Here is a 19015-nt window from a genome sequence, read left to right on the forward strand (position 1 = left end):
TGGCCTTCCCATTTTATTTTCCCCAAGGGAATCTTGCTCCCAAACACTAGCTTACTGAAATCAGAAGCATCTTGAGCTCATCTTGAATCCCCAGGCCCCTTGAACACTGCTGTAAATATTGTAACTAAGTCTGGGTCAAGACCATGCAGACTCTGATGCAGTCTCAATGACTAAATATAGACCTCAGAAATTTTGGATACACTGAAGAGTTAATAAGTACTCAGCTCTTCCTCTTCATAGCTGCCTTGCATCTTACCTTGGACCTTCCTTCAGAGGGTTTTTTTCATAAATACTAAGATCTGCATCATCTCAGCTCCTATAACTATTGTGAAATCCAAATGCATTTGACCCCTGTATTCTCCTTTATTTAGGGTAAGGCAGAATATATTGGGTCTACAGTGGCTGCCCCTGTGGTGAGACTTGCTCATCAAAACTATGAACCACCAAAACTTTGTTACCACCCAGTGCACTGTGGAAGTCTTTCAGGAGGAGACCTTCTTGCCACATTTGAGCTTCTGGAGGTAAATTTGACTTTCTCAACAATTACTCTTTGACACCCTGGGGCTCCCAAAAGCTCCATGACCAACTTGAAATAATAAGAACTATGAGCCATTTGGCCTCATAGTCCCCATGCAATTCCTGTCACTCCTTCCCCCTTGTCAGGGGCCACTGCCCACACACACACCACTGCCAGCCTTCACAGGCTGTAAGCCTCCTTTGCCTGTCACTTGCCCTGCCCTAAACTCTGCTCTGGCCTGAGAAACTGTGAAAATCCCACTGCCATTGCAATGAGATGCTGTTTGTAGCACATGGCCCTGAATACCAGCCTTGAAGCTCCCAATATTTCTTTCACTCTTAGGGAAATGAAATGGTGAATAATGAGGATTGGATTAGGGAGGTTGAGGTTTTAGATACCCCAACTATATTAAAAGAAATATTACATGGTTTCCAGCTGCAAGACAAAAGGAAAATTCAGTCCTGGTAGATGCAGGACTGGAGTCTATCATGCCAGGATTTCAGGCAATTTCACTGAAATTTGCAGAGCCATCAGTTAAAGGTAAATTCCATCTGCTGAAAACCTACAATAGTTTATTCTGAAATCTGAAATGGGGAAAATGTGGAATGTCATAACATGTCTTACTGATAAAACAGGCTTTTAATAATGATAGTTATTTATGTCTTTGGTGAAAGCCAGAAATATTACAGCACATGGAATATTTCCTCATTATGGTGGTGTCACAGGAGAGAGTGAGAGCTTCAGACAAAGTTCATTAGAGAAGCCTTCCTGCTGAGTCACAAGGTGCAGAAAGGATCACATCTAGAATCTTCCTGTGGAAGTCTTCTAAGCAGTTTTGCTCAGGATTTTTGTCAAATGGAATTACCATGCTTTCCATTTTTAGTAGGTAGAATTACCATGCTTCAGTACATGCATGTCTTTGGGGCAAACTATGTCCTACTAGGTAAAAGGAGCCTTTTTTCAGAAAGGCACATAAACTCAATCTATTGAATACTTTTTCTGCCATATGTTTTAACATCACAGCATGAGAGGGAGAATTTCAAGTCACATTCTTTTCACAGCACAACAGTTCTGCTCTGCAGCTTGTCATATAAAATGGATTGAATTGGTGTGTTCTATGTGCCATTATCAACTGATACTTCCAATACTGGTTTTATTCATCCAAAAACGAGCCTGAGTTACAACTGCTTCATTTTTCAGATTCCTGAGTCAGATCCAGACAGACTTCCCCCACTGGATCCACCAGATATTGGCCAGATTTACCCAGTCCCAGCTAACATACGGCCTGTTTTAAGCAAATACAGAGTGGAGGTGAGATACTTTGACTATTTCCCTTTCCTAACCTCATCTCCTTTTATTCTCTTGTAACAGTAACTGATGATTTTACAATATTGATCAATATGATTCACATGGAAATAGCATATGAGGTCATGCAGGGCTGTGCTTCCACTGAGGGGAACAGTGGGGCTGTGTCTCAATCCTTACCTGCTGGGACTTCTCTTGTGGCAAAGCAAGGCTGGTGGATCCACACTCTGTGCAGCCAAGGAAGTGTCCACAGGAGATGGAGATCTTCCCCTTGCAAATGACACCCCTGGAGCTGCAGTTTGGCATCATCTACCTCACAGGCTTTTTCTGGATCCCTGACTTCAGCCAAACAATGCCTTCTGCCTGTGTACAAATGTCTCCACCTTCCCTGCCCTTCTCTCTTGTGTGTCCAAAGTAGCCTGATATTAGAAAGCTGGGAAACGCATCAGCTTTTCCTATCACTGCAATGCCTGATGCTGCCCAGCCTCACTGTTCACTGCCACTCATTCTGCATTCTTCACACCAGCTGCTATCAGCCTGTTTGCCCATGGCAAGCCAGGGTTTCTGCAGGCTAACAGTGTTTGCTTCTCTCTGCACACCACAGGTGCTGTTCTGGGGCGTTCGAGAGCTGAAGAAAGTCCAGCTCCTCTCGGTGGATCGGCCCCAGGTTCTCATCGAGTGTGCAGGGAAAGGAGTCAAATCCTCTGTCATACAGAGCTACAAGAAAAATCCCAATTTCACTGGCCTGGCAGACTGGTTTGAAGTGGTGTGTACAGCATGCTGCCCCTTGCCTGTCTGTTCTCTGCTCAGACAAGGTGTTAATTACCATTATCCCTCCTTTCTTGTCAAGTAATTTGTTCTGTGTCTTGATTAAATACTAAAGGATGTCAGTTCTTGTGCAAAAGCTGATTTGAAAATGCTTTAAAAGACTTCTGCTACAATCATATGATAAATAGGATAAATAAATAATACAACCATATGAAAAAAGAAGATGTTAAGTCCCAAGTAGATTAGAAAATGTGTTGCAATCAGATTTTTACTGATAGGTTGGAACATGTGGGCAGCTAACAGAAATATATTTATTATTTTTCCTCCTCCTTTCTAATTTTGCTGGGTAGTGCTTGATTTCCTTTGTTTTCTTTCCATTCTTGCAACTTTCTTTTGTGTGTTACTGGGTTATTAAGGGGATTGATCATTTCTGGCTTTTGAGCTCAGTACCTTCTTACATTGTCACACCAGCTTTTATGAACTGCAAAGTAATGTTGGTTGGGTTATAAGAGCTGGCACTTTCAGAGTCAGTCACCAGCAGAATAAAACTGTTCAATTTGCTCTTGAGAAAAGTATATCAAAACAATAACATGGGTACTGAAGTACAGTTCCTACAGTATTTTTAGCTCCTATTGTACTATGCTAAGAGCTGTTTTCCTCTTGGTAGTTCATCCTATAAGGCATGTAACCACTTAGGGCCCACATCTTGTTGTTGGGTAAACTGAGGCAGATAGGGCAGATAGCCTTCAACAAAGCACCAGTGGAATTACTCACAACTTCCAACACTGCATTTCATCCTTCTGAATGCTCCTGATTCTCCCAGTTTATTCTAACAAAAGATGCTTCAATATGAGAGCATGGGATTCATCCCAGCAGCACAATCTGTACAGTTCACTCTGTACTTAAAAGAACAGAACTTTCTCTAGATTTTGCAGAAGACAAAAATCATATTGCCTATGCTGAATGCATTTTGCATTATGAATAAGGGGGAGAAGGGAGGGAGGGAAGGAGGGAAGAGTAGAAGCCTTATTGCTGTGCATGAGAAATATTCTAGACATGTTCTATGTTCTCTAGCAATTCTCTCATGCTGCTGACTGTTCCCTGCACTAGGAGCTGCCTGAAAATGAACTCTTGCATCCACCACTAAGCATCTGTGTAGTTGACTGGAGAGCATTTGGGAGGAGTACTCTTGTTGGAACACATACCATCAACTGTCTTAAGCAATTCCTATGTAAAACCCCATTAGGTCTTCAAGCTGAACCTAACAGAGTAGACATTGCAGAAACTGAGAAAGGTAAGTGCTCAATACTGACCCCAAATAAAAAGACAAAAGACCTTCTTAGAGGTTTACACTTAGAAGTGTGCTTTATTGTGTTGAGCGTAGGATCAAACCCTTAATCACATGATTATTTGATGATCATGAAATGCAATGACAGTATTTCTGCAAAATCTTACCTAATTTGCAAAGTTTCAATTTCAGCTTCCCCTGAATCATCCCAGCCTGCTGAGCTATCCCAGGAAGATCCATTTTTAGCTGATGACATCTATGCTGAGGTGGAGCAGGGTAAATGGACAGTGGTAGAGCCAGACCCATCCCTCACAGCACCTCCTGCCACTGAAGCAGAGCACTCTGCCTCTGAGCCAGGGAAAGAGAAGAAGCAGAAGGTGGGTACAGCTGAAGGTACCAGCTAACTCCCTCCTGCAGTCTTGCAGACTTCAGCCCTTCCTTAAGAAGTGACAACCTGTTGACCGCAGGTATAGAGATTTTGGGTGTTATGTTGACACCCACACTATCTTGCTGACGCTCAAAAGAACTAATTAACAATACAGCTTTGACACCACAGAATTCCATTACTTCCACTGATAGGTTTGTAAAATACTTGCAGATTCAAGTTGGAGAAACCAATTTGTATCTGAATGTTTGCTTCCCTTGAAACATCATTATTTATTATGTGCGTAGATTTGCCTGTTGTATGGGCTGCTCCTGTGGCAGTGTCTCCAATGTCTCCAATGTTTAAAGTCATGGCATAGTCAGTAGAAAATACAGAGATACCTTTAATAATACAATGATCACAATGAAATGTCTTGGAATAAAAGACAGAGACAGGAATTCATATTGCATTTTGTTTAACTCTTGGAGGTTGAAATTTTCTGTGTATACAGCTGTTCATGCTTAATGCCATGAGTCAGGTGATTAGTTTTAATCAGTTCTAGTGCTTTTGCCATCATTTGGTAGGAGATTAAAAAATCCATCCGACGGTCAACAAAGAGGAGAAAAAGAACCATTGCAGATGAATCAGCTGAAAATGTCATTGACTGGTGGTCAAAATATTATGCTTCTGTGCTCAAAATGCAAAAGGTGAGTCACCCAGCATGCCCAAAACTCTCACAGATGAGCAATGTTGTAAAAGCAGATTTACTGCTGAATGATTCCTTTTTGGTATTACACTCATAATGAAGAGTTTGTCCATCATGTTTTTCTTTTGAAAGGCAAAAGGAATTTTTTCCAGTGAAGGAAAACCTGAAGACAGTAAGTAAATTATTTGCATTTTTCTAATATTTTGCACCAATACTGTCTCTAGTGCCACTTCTCTACCATTTTGCTGGCAACAATTAATGTCTGGTAAGAGAGTACTGTTGTTGTACTGGGCTCTTTCCTCTACAACTGATCAGATGATGGATAGGTTAAAACTTCACAGTCAGGGTTGGGTTAACATGAATTTCCTGTCATTCAAGTAAATTGTAAATTCTCTTCTGATCATTTTTGTTGCAAATTTTAACCTGTGATGATAAGCATTATACATATACATCTCTGACATTAAATATCTATCTCTAAATATTTAGTACTGTTAAACACACAGGAACTACTCAAAAAAATGAAAGTAAAGTGAACTCAAAGTCCAGATTTCAAAGAACTGAACCACCTCAGTGTAACTTTTGAGGGCTCACCCTCTTTTTGTTGAGAAATCCCCTCTCAGTGTTTGGAATCTGACTTTAGTCTGCTGTACCTCCTTCCATTTCTCACACTTCCAGGCTTTCACCAGGTGAAATACACCTATTTTGGGATATCTTTAAGCAGAGAAGGACTTAGGTCATGCTGATATCTGAAGTAGCTGTCAGCCTAAACAACAGCTTTCAGTTTTAAATAAACCTTGAATTTTATGTGAAAGCTGATAAAATCTGTTTATTTGCATTGGGGAGGAGTCCGAGAGAGAGGAGAAGGGTGGTCTGGGAGGAAGGCCATTGGGGAGGGGCCATACAGGACACCATCACACTTGGTCCAGCAAGCTCTTTATGAGCACTGGCAGCCACAGAGAGCATAAATTGCCACCTCCCTGCCTGGGAGGACCAGTGGTAAAAGAGAGGATTCCTATGTCTGGCAGTAGAGGAATAAATAGAGAAAGAGCAAGAGGGACTCTTTAAAAAATGTATTTTGCATCCCTCTGTGAAGCATTTTATGTACTTTGCTTACTAAGACATGCATGATGTCATTAAATTTCTGCAGATAAGCAGACTTCTGACCACATAGCATTGATCATAGAGGATGAGCCAGACAAAAAGAAGGATAAGACATTGAAAAGGATACAGAAAGAAACTCCAAACCTAGCAACACTACAGGTGAGAGAAAAGTAAGGCTGAGGTGAGGCTGTTGTTATTCACTGTCTCTCCAAAGTTTGACATCACAGCTGAGTTTGGCAAACCCTCCTTACACATATTTCAGATACTTTAAAATGAATAAAACACACTAAATTATAGTGATAATGCCCTTCAGCACAAGGGACACAGAGGAGACCATGGTGTGGCCCACTTAGTCTTAGACATAGAATTTATTGGTGTAGACAAACCCAGAGAAACTTCAGTGAAATTCAGTTTTGTTGTTTGTATATAAAATACTGTAGTTGGAAATCCCAAATTTCATGTTAGAAATATTGCAGCCTATTAAGAATGTCCTTAAAAAGAAGTGGAAAGCATTACTGTGATGTCTAGTGCACCCTTCCTGATGGGAAATAATACTCAGCTCACATTAGATTTGGTTGGGTAATGATAGAAGGAATTCAAAGAAAACTATATGTGCAAACTATATGTGCTGTGCAAAATGCCTGGAAAGATGAGATGCTTGAAAAGATTAGAACAGTTTGGATTAGATTGTGCCTGAATAAGTGGGAATTTGAAACTGCTGTTTCCATTTTTTGAGAGATGGCAGTAGTATAGGCCCTTCCATTTAATGCTTGATAAATTACTGGAGGAGAGCATTGAAAAAACATATACTTTGAAAATTTTTTTGTCTTTTGAGGTACCCTAAAGCTCTGTCCCCACAGCACTTTATTATTGTCTGCTTTGCTCTCAAGTTTTGATGCATTAACACAATAGAATGGGTCAGTTCAACAAAGGCACAATGCAGCAAGGAAACAGAAGCAAAGAGCAGCACATCCACAATTTTTCACTCACACCAGTGGCTACAAATGTTCATTTTGCCCCTTCAGATCCATTTCCACCTGCTGCATTAATGTGTTATTTCAGTAGTTGGAGAAAGCCTTTGGTTGAGGACAAAATTGGTCCTGTTTTAAACGGGGAATTAACTTTTTTCCTCAAGGATTTTGCATAACCTTGGTTTTTATTAAAGTTTGCATTTTGTGTCAAAATGAATTTCTATTCATTCTCTAATAAAAAAGTTGCTATAAATATATTCACTGCACCACAAAATTTTAGCATTCTTCTATTTTCAAAGATTTATGAAGGAGACTTGGAGAGTGAATTTAATAACTTTGAGGACTGGGTGAAAACTTTCCAGCTCTTAAGAGGAAAATCTAATGATGAAGTTCATGCTGATGCTGAAGACAGAATAATAGGAAAATTTAAGGTAAGCTTTAATGTTAATTAAATGGGTAATAATTTAGAGATTTTAGGTTTTAATACATATTTCAGGTATGCCAGGGATGAAAGAAATAAATATTGCTAGTCTGTTGTAAATAGAATTAGTTTTATTATATCTAGAGTCAAGTTTTTCCCTTTCCCATTATCTGATAGAAAAAAGCATCATCCAGCACCAGGTGTTCACTTTTGTTTTGAGATAAGGAATCACAAGGAATTTGAAATTACAGAAGAGGAAGAAGACATATTTTGTAGTCCAGATTTCACTAATGCAACTTGGTTTCTACAATTTCAGTTACAGAACCTTACATGTAATTTTGTGTAATTTAAGTGTAGGCCCTCACAGCTACAGCTTCATCCAGGTCTCCATCAGGCAATCTGAAAAGTTCAAAGCCTGAGTAATATTATTAGGATTTGTTTGATTAAGCTCATTGATGTCTCAATTAGCTTGCAATGCAGATTTCTGTCCAAATGACTTGTTAGTTGCTTTCAGGCAGTGTGAGCTACTCAGCAACATGAGTCAATATTGATTCATATGAGCTGCAAAAATACAGCTGGATTCCTCTCACACTCTTATGAAACTTACTCAATGGAATTATTAATTTGCCAATATACAGTTAAGGTCAAAATATTATCTTTAAGATATTAATGATAAGAAAACTAGATTTGGAAGACCTACAGGTATTAGTTCAAAATAGGCACAGAGATAGTCCTTGTAAATATCTAGATATGACAGTACCATGTTGTAGAGAGCAGACATTTTAAAAGGTGATGTTTGGTGCAATGCAGTTTGGGTTCCCTGTGAGGGCTACCACAAAATGAGTTTCATGAGTGATGGTTTTTCCATTCAAAGGGTTGGGTTTTTATTGCACTTGATCTGGTTTCAAGGGAGATAAAAGTCCATGTATTTCCAGGGCTCCTTCTGCATATACCCAAGTGCTGAGGATGGCAGCTTTCTGGATGGAGGGCAGCCCCGCATCCTGCAAGGGATCCCCCCAAACCACCCTGTCAAAGTGCTCATCAGGGTTTATATCGTGGCTGTAAGTAGATGCTCTTTTAACCTTGAAATAACTTGGATTTTTCTTCTCAACTCAGTTTACTTTAAATGTCCTTGTTTAAGCTTCTGAAAATCCTCATCCATGAGGTTTGGGCTTTTTCCTGGTCATATATCAGACAAAGTTTCATACTGTAGAAATGTGTGTTCAGAGTAGAAAATGTTATATATATTCCTCACAATCAATCTGGAGATTTCTCCAGGACTGGAGAATCACTTCACTTGTTGAAACTAAAAGCTCTGGATACATAACTAACATAGTATGGATAACCTGTTCCATCCACAATATGCAAATACAGCCAGTTTTAATGAGTAGAGTTGTTAAAAATGACACACATTTAAACAAAACCTCAGTAAGGGGGAAACGGTAGAGTATTTTTGAGGGCCCATGAATAGCATACTATGAAAGTTCTACAAGTAAATAAATTTTGGGGTCAGCAAAGATAGAAATACAGAGCACAAGATGAGAGAGAATGGTGTGAGAGGTAAAATGCTTAGAAGAAACTGGTGTTTCAGAGAAACAAGAGAGTTGCAGGTAATCTAAGACAGAAAGATGGCATGCAGAGAGATTGTGGCAACAAAATATGAAGAGATAGTTTTACTTCCTGAATGAATATAAGGACCTAGAGGTCTTTTCCCACCTTAACAATTCTGTGATTCTATAAAGAGTTGGTTTGCACTGTTCAAGGATCTGGAGCAATATTTGTGGGTTAATCTTTCCTGAATCCTACCTGCACTCATGCACCCAGCTTCTTCTAGCATTGCCTTTCTTGCCTTTCCTGCTTAGCTTTTTCTATCTTAGTGATGGGACAACATTTCCAGCTTTGCAAACTCTCCAGATCATCTCTTCGTAGTAGCCTACAAAGCCACAGGCCAAATTTTACATTACATGAAGCAGGCAAAGTCCCTGAACTTCCAAAACACCCAGGACCAGGCAGGAAAACCACAGTCCTGTGTAGGGACCCTGCTATAGTCAAGCAAACTCCTTGAGGACAGGCAATTTTCCTTCTTAACAGGCATTTAACCTCAGCCCAGCTGATCCAGACGGGAAGTCAGATCCCTACATTGTGCTGAGGCTGGGCAACACAGAAATTAAAGACAGGGAGAACTACATCCCCAAGCAGCTCAACCCCATATTTGGAAGGTCAGTGATGACTTATTTTTGTATTCAGTGTAATTTTTGCTTTATCTCTTGTTACCACTGCTGCTGTTACTAAGTGTTTGCTATATGCTGATTTCTGCCTGTTTGGATGTTTTGTAATTCTGATGGTTAAAGCGTTGGTTATTGGTGTCACACTGTATGATAATAAAATATTTCATTTTCATACCCATCAAAACATACCAAGTAATGCAATCTGTGAGAGGTTTTGCAAAATGATGTGTGAGAGGAAGTGAGGCAACAAATGATAATTGTCTGTGAAAATTAATACAATCATTAAGTTTAAAGCAAAATAAATATCGGAACAGTAAAGTGTGATTACACAATCTTTGTTGTTGTTTCAGGTTGAATAGTGCTAAATAAATCTCATAATTCTAGGACATCTGAGTTTTTTTAATTCAGACAGCCAGGGGCAAGCTGTCAGCAAAGATCCAGTTTGTATTATCAATGCTTTATAGTTATTTATAGTTTTAATGCTAATTGCTGTGTTATTTTTTTTCCCAGTAAATTTCCCTATTTTCAGAAGGTTGAGAATATTTTAAATCAAGGTAGAAGAACATTAAGACTATACTATTTTGGACTGAAAGAATCCTAGAACAGAGGGAAAAGTAGAAAACTCATCCCTCAGGAGACAAAGCTCAGTTTTTTCAGTGCTTTGGAGAAATCTGGAGTCAGTGTTGTGATCAGGATGTTCTGTCTCTCACTAATTTGTCAAATCTCTTTTACAATCACGTTTATATTTTCAACTTCCCATCACATCTCAACTATACTGATTGCTGAAAAATGCACCAAGTGGAAAGGGAGTTCTTATCTTTGCTTTTTTGAGATTTATTTAAAACTTTTGCCTGATCATTTTGTTGGGTGCCCCCAAATTTCTATATTCATTATTAACTTGCAGCTTTTGCAAGAAAACAAAAAATACTTAGATGTCTGTTTTGGGGGAAAAATGTGTGATATCCCTTACATTCAGCTGTATCAGCATTACTGGATTCAGGATTGTGGGAAAAATCTTAGGACTGTTCACAGGGTGATAGGGAAGCAGGGGAAAGAATACACTTTTGCACTGTATGTTTCCAGCATGTTCATGTATTTAATTGAAGCAAAAAGCGCTACCAAAAAATCCCACTGTGTATAAGAAGAGACACCACTCACACACTGTTTGCATGGCATTAATTAGACTAGCCTGTGAGGTTTCAAAAGTGATTTGCCTTCATGTTGGTCTCAATTTTTCCTGCAGATCATTTGAAATCCAGGCTACATTCCCCAAGGATTCCTTGCTCACAGTCTTGATCTATGACCATGACTTCATTGGGACAGATGATCTTATTGGAGAGACTAAAATTGATTTGGAAAATCGTTTCTACAGCAGACATCGAGCTACCTGTGGGTTACAGAGTCAATATGAAATGTAAGTACTTCTATAGGAAATGTAAGTATTTCTTCAGGCAGCAGCAGAGCTCACAGTCAGTGACTTGACTCAAAGGAGAAATTACAGATGTGTTCCAGATATTGTGCTTTCTCCAGCACAGAAGTGTCACAGAGAGTATTTTAATTAAAACTCACCAAAGACCTTAGTGGTGGCTTTGGGTAGCTGCCAGCCTCAGTGGGGAATGGATATTTTTAAATTAACAGCACTGTTGGTTCAAGAAGTATTTTAGATAGTAAACAGCTGATGTTTACAACATACCTGCTTGATAAACTGCCTTTGGACAGGCATAAAGGGCAAATGGGAAAAATCTCTCAGAGAAATTATGCCAGGGCTCTACTTTGCTCTCTGCTATTCAGCTGCAGTGATTGCAGCAGGGCTGCTGGGACTGGGGTGGCACTGAGGGAGCAGGAGCAGAGGCTGCTGACACGACCTCTGTGATGGGGTGAGCCATGGGGCAGTGAGCCTGAGCTCCTGGTCCCTGCCAGACAGCTGCACTCTCAAGGACCTTGCACATAAAAAATAATTAATGCAGAGAAAGTCAAGCTAAAATAACTCAGCTGCCCTGGGGTGAGGCGCTAACCTGGGAGATGTGTGTTTGGGGCTCTTCTATGATTGTTTCTCATTTTTTCTACAAACCAAGGGTGAACAATGTCAAAAAGCAATCAGGAACATAGACCAAACCCCAAGCTTTCCTTGCCAGCTCAATCTCCAGTGTGAGATATTCCTTCATGTGCTTGTTACATGTCCCAGATAACCTGAGCTTGTCCTTTGCATATGGGAGCTGCAGAATAATTCTCCTTGAATGGATGCAGCACATGTAATCTCAAATCTTTTAGGTACAACAGGGAACAAGCTCTGTTCCTTTTCCTCATGGGAAGCCTGTCCATGCTATTACTTTATCTAAGCTGTAGGCAAGGCTGCCCCAGCTTCTCCTGTGTTTTAAGAGAAAGGAGTGGTTGATCTCCAAGGACCTGAGCAGAAAGAGGCAGTGTCTCTAGTAAGTAGCAGTGCTGGACAAAGGAAAATTTGACTGAGCTGGTATCAGGGCCACTGACCACAAAGTGAATCTCTGCATTGAAATTCCTGATCTGTCAGTGCACTATTCTGAAGGAAAACCTCACCAATTTTTCACTCTGTCCCCTCTTGCAGAGAAGGGTACAATGCATGGCGAGATGCAACCAAGCCAAGTGAGATCCTCACTAAGCTGTGCAAGGACTACAGAATAAGTGGACCCTTCATGAGGCCAGGAGAGATACAAGTAGGAACAAAAATTTTCAAGGGACAGACAGTCTTCACAGAAGATGAGAACGGTAACAAAGTAGTTCAACATCCTCCCTTTGCCTTGTAGCAGTACCAGGAGCCTACCAAGATATATCTGGAGCCCTGTTGTGCTATGAACTGCCAAGATGGATTGCTGGAGCCTGTGTCTGCTCTTAAACACTCCTGTAACTCTGGCAATGAAGGCTGTGTCTGTATTTGCTTTTGCTGTAGCTAAATTGCAAAGAATCTGTTGGGTGAAACAGCTGCTGCTGATGACTTGACATCCTCATGGTGGCTGTTGGGGAATACCTTGGACTAGCTCTTACCTGATCCCAAGGATGGGATGTCCAAGATTGGTTGGAGTGTGGGGGATCCTCTTGGAACTAAGCCCTTCTGGCTTAATGTTGGTCTGTGCATGCTCTGAAATCCTTCCCCACAGAATATCAAAGCATGGGAAGTCAGGAAGGGTCTTTCAAAGAATGTATTCTCTGTCTAAATTAAAACACTGGAATAGACAGACCCAAGACATGAGAAGTAGAGGGAAGGGAAATACTGTTTTAAAGGGAGTTACTCAAGGTCAGACAAATTTCTGACCACAGTTATATTCCAGGCCACTTGCCAGCCACTCCTACCTTACCTACTTGTCTTTCCTCTCTGTTGATTTTTTCTTCCTCTTGGTTACTGACACTCTGATTCCCCTTCTGACACAGCACTCTGTAAATACAGGTATCTGTGGGGTCCATGGATCCAGATGGCAGGATGTAACCTACTGTCAGAGCTCCCTGGTTAGAAAGAGGTCAAAGCAATGGGGACCTCCAGTGTCCCCATCACATTGGGGAGGAGTGGGACAGAGTCATCAGTGAAAGGCGCCCCTGCCCATGGCAGGGGGGATAAACAAAATGGCCTTTGAACATTCCTTCAAACCCAAAGCATTCTATGACTCAGTTTTGTACTTAGAATAAGGAAAACAGATGTGAGGATGGAGCCTTTCAAGGGGAGTGAAAGGAGCTGGTCTCAGAGACAGTAGTGGACACTGCGGCAGTGTAAGAAAACCTCCAGTCCCTTTTCAGTGTTGGTTTTCTTTGACACAATTCTTCTTAGCAACTACAAAATACAGCTCACACCTCGAGTGGAAGGCTGCCAAGGAAGCACTGTTGAAGGGAGAAGAGTTGATCCATTTTTGGTTTCTTGGCCTGAAAGAGATTTTTTACTCCAGTATTGCTGTTTGTTTTCCTCACTAGCAGAAAACTGAGTGTACTAACAGCAAGAAGATGTCTCAATCAAAATTCTGGTTCACTAAAATGAGCTACAGACAAACCAATGTCAGATGATGTAAATCAGAAGCAAGGAAATATAGAACCAGATGACAAAGGTCAAAAGACTTATGTACAAAAGTTTTTCAATTTTGTACAGAAATAGTTTATCGCATGTAGACTTAACATAATTTCTATCCAGATTGCTGTTCTGACAAGTACATCTGGGTCCTTATTTCCTGATGGATTACAGGGGTGGCCATCATTTGGAACTGTAAAACTAACAAAGGCCACAGATTTGAGCTCTAGAGGCATACTGAAAAGGGAAAGCAGTCCTATTTCCACTTTACAGATGGAGAAAATTATAATTATCCAGCCGGCTTTAACTTGCAAGGGAAGGAAAAATTTAACTTTGCTCTAGGAACAAAGAAGTTGGATAGGATAGGATAGGATAGGATAGGATAGGATAGGATAGGATAGGATAAGAATAGTGTGGTTGGAACAGACCTACAACAATCATCTAGTCCAACTGCCTGTCCACTACTCTCAGGTAGTCTAGGATTATCTATAGCCAATGGGAAGAAATATGCATCTTCAGAAGTAGAAAAAAAAATCTTTAGAAAAGTTTCTTTGAGAGGATACAGGATATTGTAGCATAATGTGTCACTGTTACTGAGGCTGCCTGACCGAATAGCAGCTAGAGACATTGCTTTTAGCTGGCTAAAATTAGATGTTTGTGCACAAGAGGGAACCAAGATTCATAAACACAAGATCATCCTTCCTCCATCTCTGAGCCATTAGGGAGGGTTTAATATCTACTATTTAAATTCCAAATGAGTCTTCTGCCAACGATCAGTAATTCAGATACAGCAACACGTGTATTAAAAGTGATAACAATTGGTTGACACAAATTTTAACCTTCTTCTCACTTAGGGACTTCTAATCTAGAAGATATCACTTGTCAAAAGTCTGGGCTTCTTTTGTGCGGAGCCCACACAAAAAGGGAGGAAAGAGAAGCTCAAGGGCTCAAAGGGTTTTCTCTGCTTTCTAACATCCACACTACTTTCACTATTAGCACTGATCCCTCCTTGAGGTGTGATTCTCTGGGATTCTCTGGTTATCCCTTCCAGTGGCCAAGGTGAGAGGGTCAGGAGGTGAAATGTTCTTGCCCATGGACTTCAACTCTCTTCCTCTGAGGTGTGATTCAATTCTCTGAGGTCTTTGCTGTTGCCATTACAAAGTAAAAGGAGGCATAGCTAACTTCTAGTGCCTATTTACTGTCGGCTTTGTCAAATCCAAGTCTCCTTGTCTTTCACAGGCTTTAAAAATTCTGCCAAAAGAATAACTGACATGTTTCTTCTATCCTCCTGTTAAAAACTGATGCTGTAGCAGTGGAATGATTTGCTGTATTTTAGAGGAAATCTGCTGCCTGAGTGCTAATCTTCTAATTAGCCCAATGGATCCCCTTATTTATGCAAATTAGAACTATTTCAAGGCCCTTCTTTATTTAGCTGGAATGCATAAAACCTTCCTCTTAAGCAAGTTTTTAATGAGTACCTCTAATAACTAATGAAACATATTACCAAGGAGCTCAATATTGTAATTCAGCTCTCATTGTTCTTTTTGTTTTACTCTTTCCTTTAGAGGAGCCAGTTGAATCATACGAACATCTCTCCTTAAAGGTTTTACGTGCTTGGGAAGAAATCCCTGGAGCTGGCTACAAACTGGTCCCAGAGCACATTGAGACTCGGCCCCTCTACCATAAGGATAAGCCAGGCATGGAGCAGGTAGAGCAGCTCAGAGGTGTTGGTGATGGTAGACCCAGGAGCAGTTTTCACTCCCTCCAGTTATTGTGGTTTCTATTTGTAACTGCAAACCTATAGAGTCAGCACTCCAGTGCTGCACCAAATGTGAGACTTTGCACAGTGTTAACCTGGAAATTGTCAGCCATGTGTGTACACAGCCACTTACCCAAATCCACAGTAATCACACAAAGTGCAACCGCAAATTTTCATTCTTTTCAATGCTTTACTTTATTAGGTTAACAAAACCTCTGCTTGTATCTAAACCTTGGTTCTCTTTTTTTTTTTTCTGTTCATCACATACTGTTTTTCATGGATTTTACCCTGAAGCTGACAGTGTTTGAGCTCTATTTCAACTTCACCAAATACCTGGAAGATTGAAAGAATACGTGCACAAAAAAGATATTGTATAGAAAGTTCCTAGATTAAACCATAGTTACAGGATATTGAGCTGGTTGGTGCTTGTAGAGGAAGAGGTGATTTTGGATGTCAGAGCTGCATTGAAAGCCTTTTAAATCCTCTGTGAAGTAAGGTTACAGGGATGTTTATCTCTTTGTTTTCAAGGGTCGTGTACAGATGTGGGTTGACATGTTTCCTAATGATATGCCTCTGCCAGGACCTCCTGTGGACATTTCACCAAGAAAACCCAAAGGGTAATACTCTGTGCTTTCCTCCCCTCACAGTGGCAGTAACTCTTCAAAGATTGAGTCTTTCTTAAGTGTCTGGAAATAAATAGAAAATGAACTACTAAAACAAACCTCTCCAGTCTTGAGGAAAGTTTTCTCAGGTTCACATGACTTCAAATCAAAGAGAGCATCTAGTTTGCTTTCCTCCATTAAACAACTCAAAAAACTGTTGGTGATTTTTCAGCAAGAGCTATCACACACCTCTTACAAAGATATCCTTTTTTATCCTTTATAATAAAGAGATTGCCAGTGACTAGAGCAAGTAATTCTGATGCTATCATCTGCTTGTTGAGCTGCAAGAATTAATTCTGATTTCACTAGCTTTTTCACTGAGATAACTTCCTTGACCCTGGTTGAGCTCTTTAAACTGCTGCAATAGCACTACATGTATTGGATTTCCAGCAATTTGTCCAAGGATAAGATCAAGAAACACAAAAGCAGCAACAGATAGAAGAGATCTGTTTGGAATAGCCTTCTCCCATTTCCTTATGCTTCTTTACATGCAGTACTGCACATAGTTGTTCAAGCTAATTGAATATTGTAAAGAAAACACTAAAATGAGAAACAGAATTCTCAGCCCATCCTGTATTTTAGCAAGGCCTTTCCTGAGAATTTCATGTCTGAAACATCATCAGGTACTATTCCTGTGTTACTTGATTTGACAAACAAACAGTCCATGTAGCAATTACTTCTTTCAGACCAGCACCTTCTATAAAACTCCTTAACAACAAGCATTTTCCAATCCAAAAAGACTTAAAATTAATCAAGCCCACAAAACTAAATTGTTGCTGCCATTTTTGTAGTATACTGTAGCAGGGGAAAATACTGTTGAACATTAGTTCTCACTCATCTAAGAGTTAACATAAATTACGAGGAAAAACCCAGTACATGTAGACACAAGTTACACATCTTGCTGACAAATGCATCTTTGCTGCATCAAAACAGGCTCCAGCCTCTATAAAACTTCAAACACTTTGTGAAAACATCTCTTATTGATGATCTTTGACTGAACAAGACTCAGGTGGGACACTGCAGATTCGAATATCTTTGGCTATTGCAGGGGCTTGGTTTGCATGGAGCTCCTTAAGAGCTCCATGATGTAGAGTGTCTGGTAACTTCTGAAGCAAATTGTTCCACACCCTGAGATTGAGGCTATTTCCAAGACAAAACATGTCATATCAGGGAAACTGTATGTTGGTGTTATCAAACAGAGTTGGTCTTTTTTATGTATTTTGCAGTTCATACAATAACTTAAGGAATACCTAAATTTTTCAGTATTAATTTTTTATGTCACCTGCAATACCTGTGTATCAGCTCAAGTTTTGAGAGCTTTGGATGGCCACCATAAATGTTTGCATATAGGGAGTGGAACGGATAGAGAAACTTTAATTCCTTTTACTGTTGTTTCTAAAGATGATTATACCTGCTTAAATGAAATATCTCCAAGCAGTCCTCATCCCTTTTAATGCCCTAGATTGCACTAAATGCAATGTTTTTAGGCATTTCTTCTAAAAAGCACCTCTCAGGGAGCTCTATTCTTTATTAGCAAGCTGATCACTGTTTTGGAGACAGCTCTGACGAAGTTTTTCAGATCAACTTTGTCTTGTTCCACTGCAGTATTTTTGTGGAAAAAAAGTTGAAAATGAACAGATATATAAAAAGCAAGGAATTTTCCATCCCTCTGAAGCTGGCAGTGACCCTGTTGTTGTGCATTATAGTCCATGAGCTGAGAGGAACAAACATCCCAACTCTATCACCAGACTCTTGTAAACAAAAGAGGCCTGAGACTGATACACAAACACAATATTTCTTACTTTATAAAAAACATTATTTGATAGAGGTTGGCATTAGTGCTTGACCAGAGCTTGACACAAAATCCTTTTTCTTTTTCAGATATGAACTGAGGGTAATAATCTGGAATACAGAGGATGTCATTCTAGAAGATGAAAACATCTTTACGGGGCAAAAATCAAGTGATATCTATGTAAAAGGGTAAGTTCGTCACACTTCAAAATAACGTGCAAGATTTCATTCACAAATCAGAGGAAAAAATTGTGTTGTGAGAATATTTGATGAACTGTTCAGTGACCTTTGCACTAAATGCCTGCCAAAATTACTCACCCCCATGGGATACTGCTCCCTTTTTGCCCTGTTTTATTTCTTCTGAAAATCAAGTAACTGAAATGCCACTAAGAGTTAGTTCCTGTTCAGGCAGAGATGGCACACAACGAGCACCAAACTCACAGTTTAGTACAGAGATCAAATACTTACAGAACTTGAACTGTAAGAGCTTACATGGATGTAGAGAGTTTTGACATAATCAGAGAAAAGAGCATTATAGCTGCATTAGAAATAAGAAAGGACGTGTTTGCCAAGCTATTTCTGTTGGAAATATTTTCTAACCTCAGGTGGGGAGTGTGTGTGGGTGAATGACCATGGTCATGCTGAGGAGAACATCACATGGGGACTTTCTGCTCTTCATTTCCTTCCTTTCCTGAAATTGTAGCAGGTTATTTTTAATTCCTTGCCAGCTTTGGAATACTACTTTCTGCTTCTAAGCAGGATTTGAATGCAGATACAGGGAGGGCTTGGAGGAAATGATGGGTGTAAGTGGTAGTACAAAGTACTGAAAATCTCAGGTGCCAGACTGGTCTTAGATTTCTGGCCACTTTTCCTCTCCTAGAGAGTAAGTTTAATATGCCAATATGAATTGTGTGTTCAGAGCAGTAGCAGAGTAGCTTTGAGAACACAAATTTGAGGAATTAAATAGGGAGCCAGCCTTTGTGCTGAGCTGTGTGATGAGAGCATCACCATCAGTGCCAGAGTGGTCTGACCGAGAAGCCAGGAGTGGGACACTTTTTGCTTCTGTGCCTTAATGATGAAGACACAAATCTCATTATGTTCAAACAG

General features: G+C 40.0%; 1 protein-coding gene across 1 annotated transcript in view; it reads left to right on the top strand.

Annotated features, from left to right (window-relative positions):
- FER1L6 (fer-1 like family member 6) overlaps nucleotides 1-19015 on the top strand; it is a 64624-nt gene that overhangs the window by 38213 nt on the left and 7396 nt on the right. Inside the window, exons 22-37 of the mRNA XM_066548311.1 lie at nucleotides 372-521; nucleotides 1718-1828; nucleotides 2427-2588; nucleotides 3701-3884; nucleotides 4071-4255; nucleotides 4827-4949; nucleotides 5081-5120; nucleotides 6096-6208; nucleotides 7320-7451; nucleotides 8377-8502; nucleotides 9533-9660; nucleotides 10913-11083; nucleotides 12254-12414; nucleotides 15262-15404; nucleotides 15984-16072; nucleotides 17999-18097. Of these exons, the coding sequence (XP_066404408.1) occupies nucleotides 372-521; nucleotides 1718-1828; nucleotides 2427-2588; nucleotides 3701-3884; nucleotides 4071-4255; nucleotides 4827-4949; nucleotides 5081-5120; nucleotides 6096-6208; nucleotides 7320-7451; nucleotides 8377-8502; nucleotides 9533-9660; nucleotides 10913-11083; nucleotides 12254-12414; nucleotides 15262-15404; nucleotides 15984-16072; nucleotides 17999-18097 (2117 nt within the window). The remainder of the gene's footprint in view (nucleotides 1-371; nucleotides 522-1717; nucleotides 1829-2426; nucleotides 2589-3700; nucleotides 3885-4070; nucleotides 4256-4826; nucleotides 4950-5080; nucleotides 5121-6095; nucleotides 6209-7319; nucleotides 7452-8376; nucleotides 8503-9532; nucleotides 9661-10912; nucleotides 11084-12253; nucleotides 12415-15261; nucleotides 15405-15983; nucleotides 16073-17998; nucleotides 18098-19015) is intronic.

The sequence above is a fragment of the Molothrus aeneus genome, chromosome 1 (assembly GCF_037042795.1).
Source record: "Molothrus aeneus isolate 106 chromosome 1, BPBGC_Maene_1.0, whole genome shotgun sequence".
Lineage (NCBI taxonomy): Eukaryota > Metazoa > Chordata > Aves > Passeriformes > Icteridae > Molothrus > Molothrus aeneus.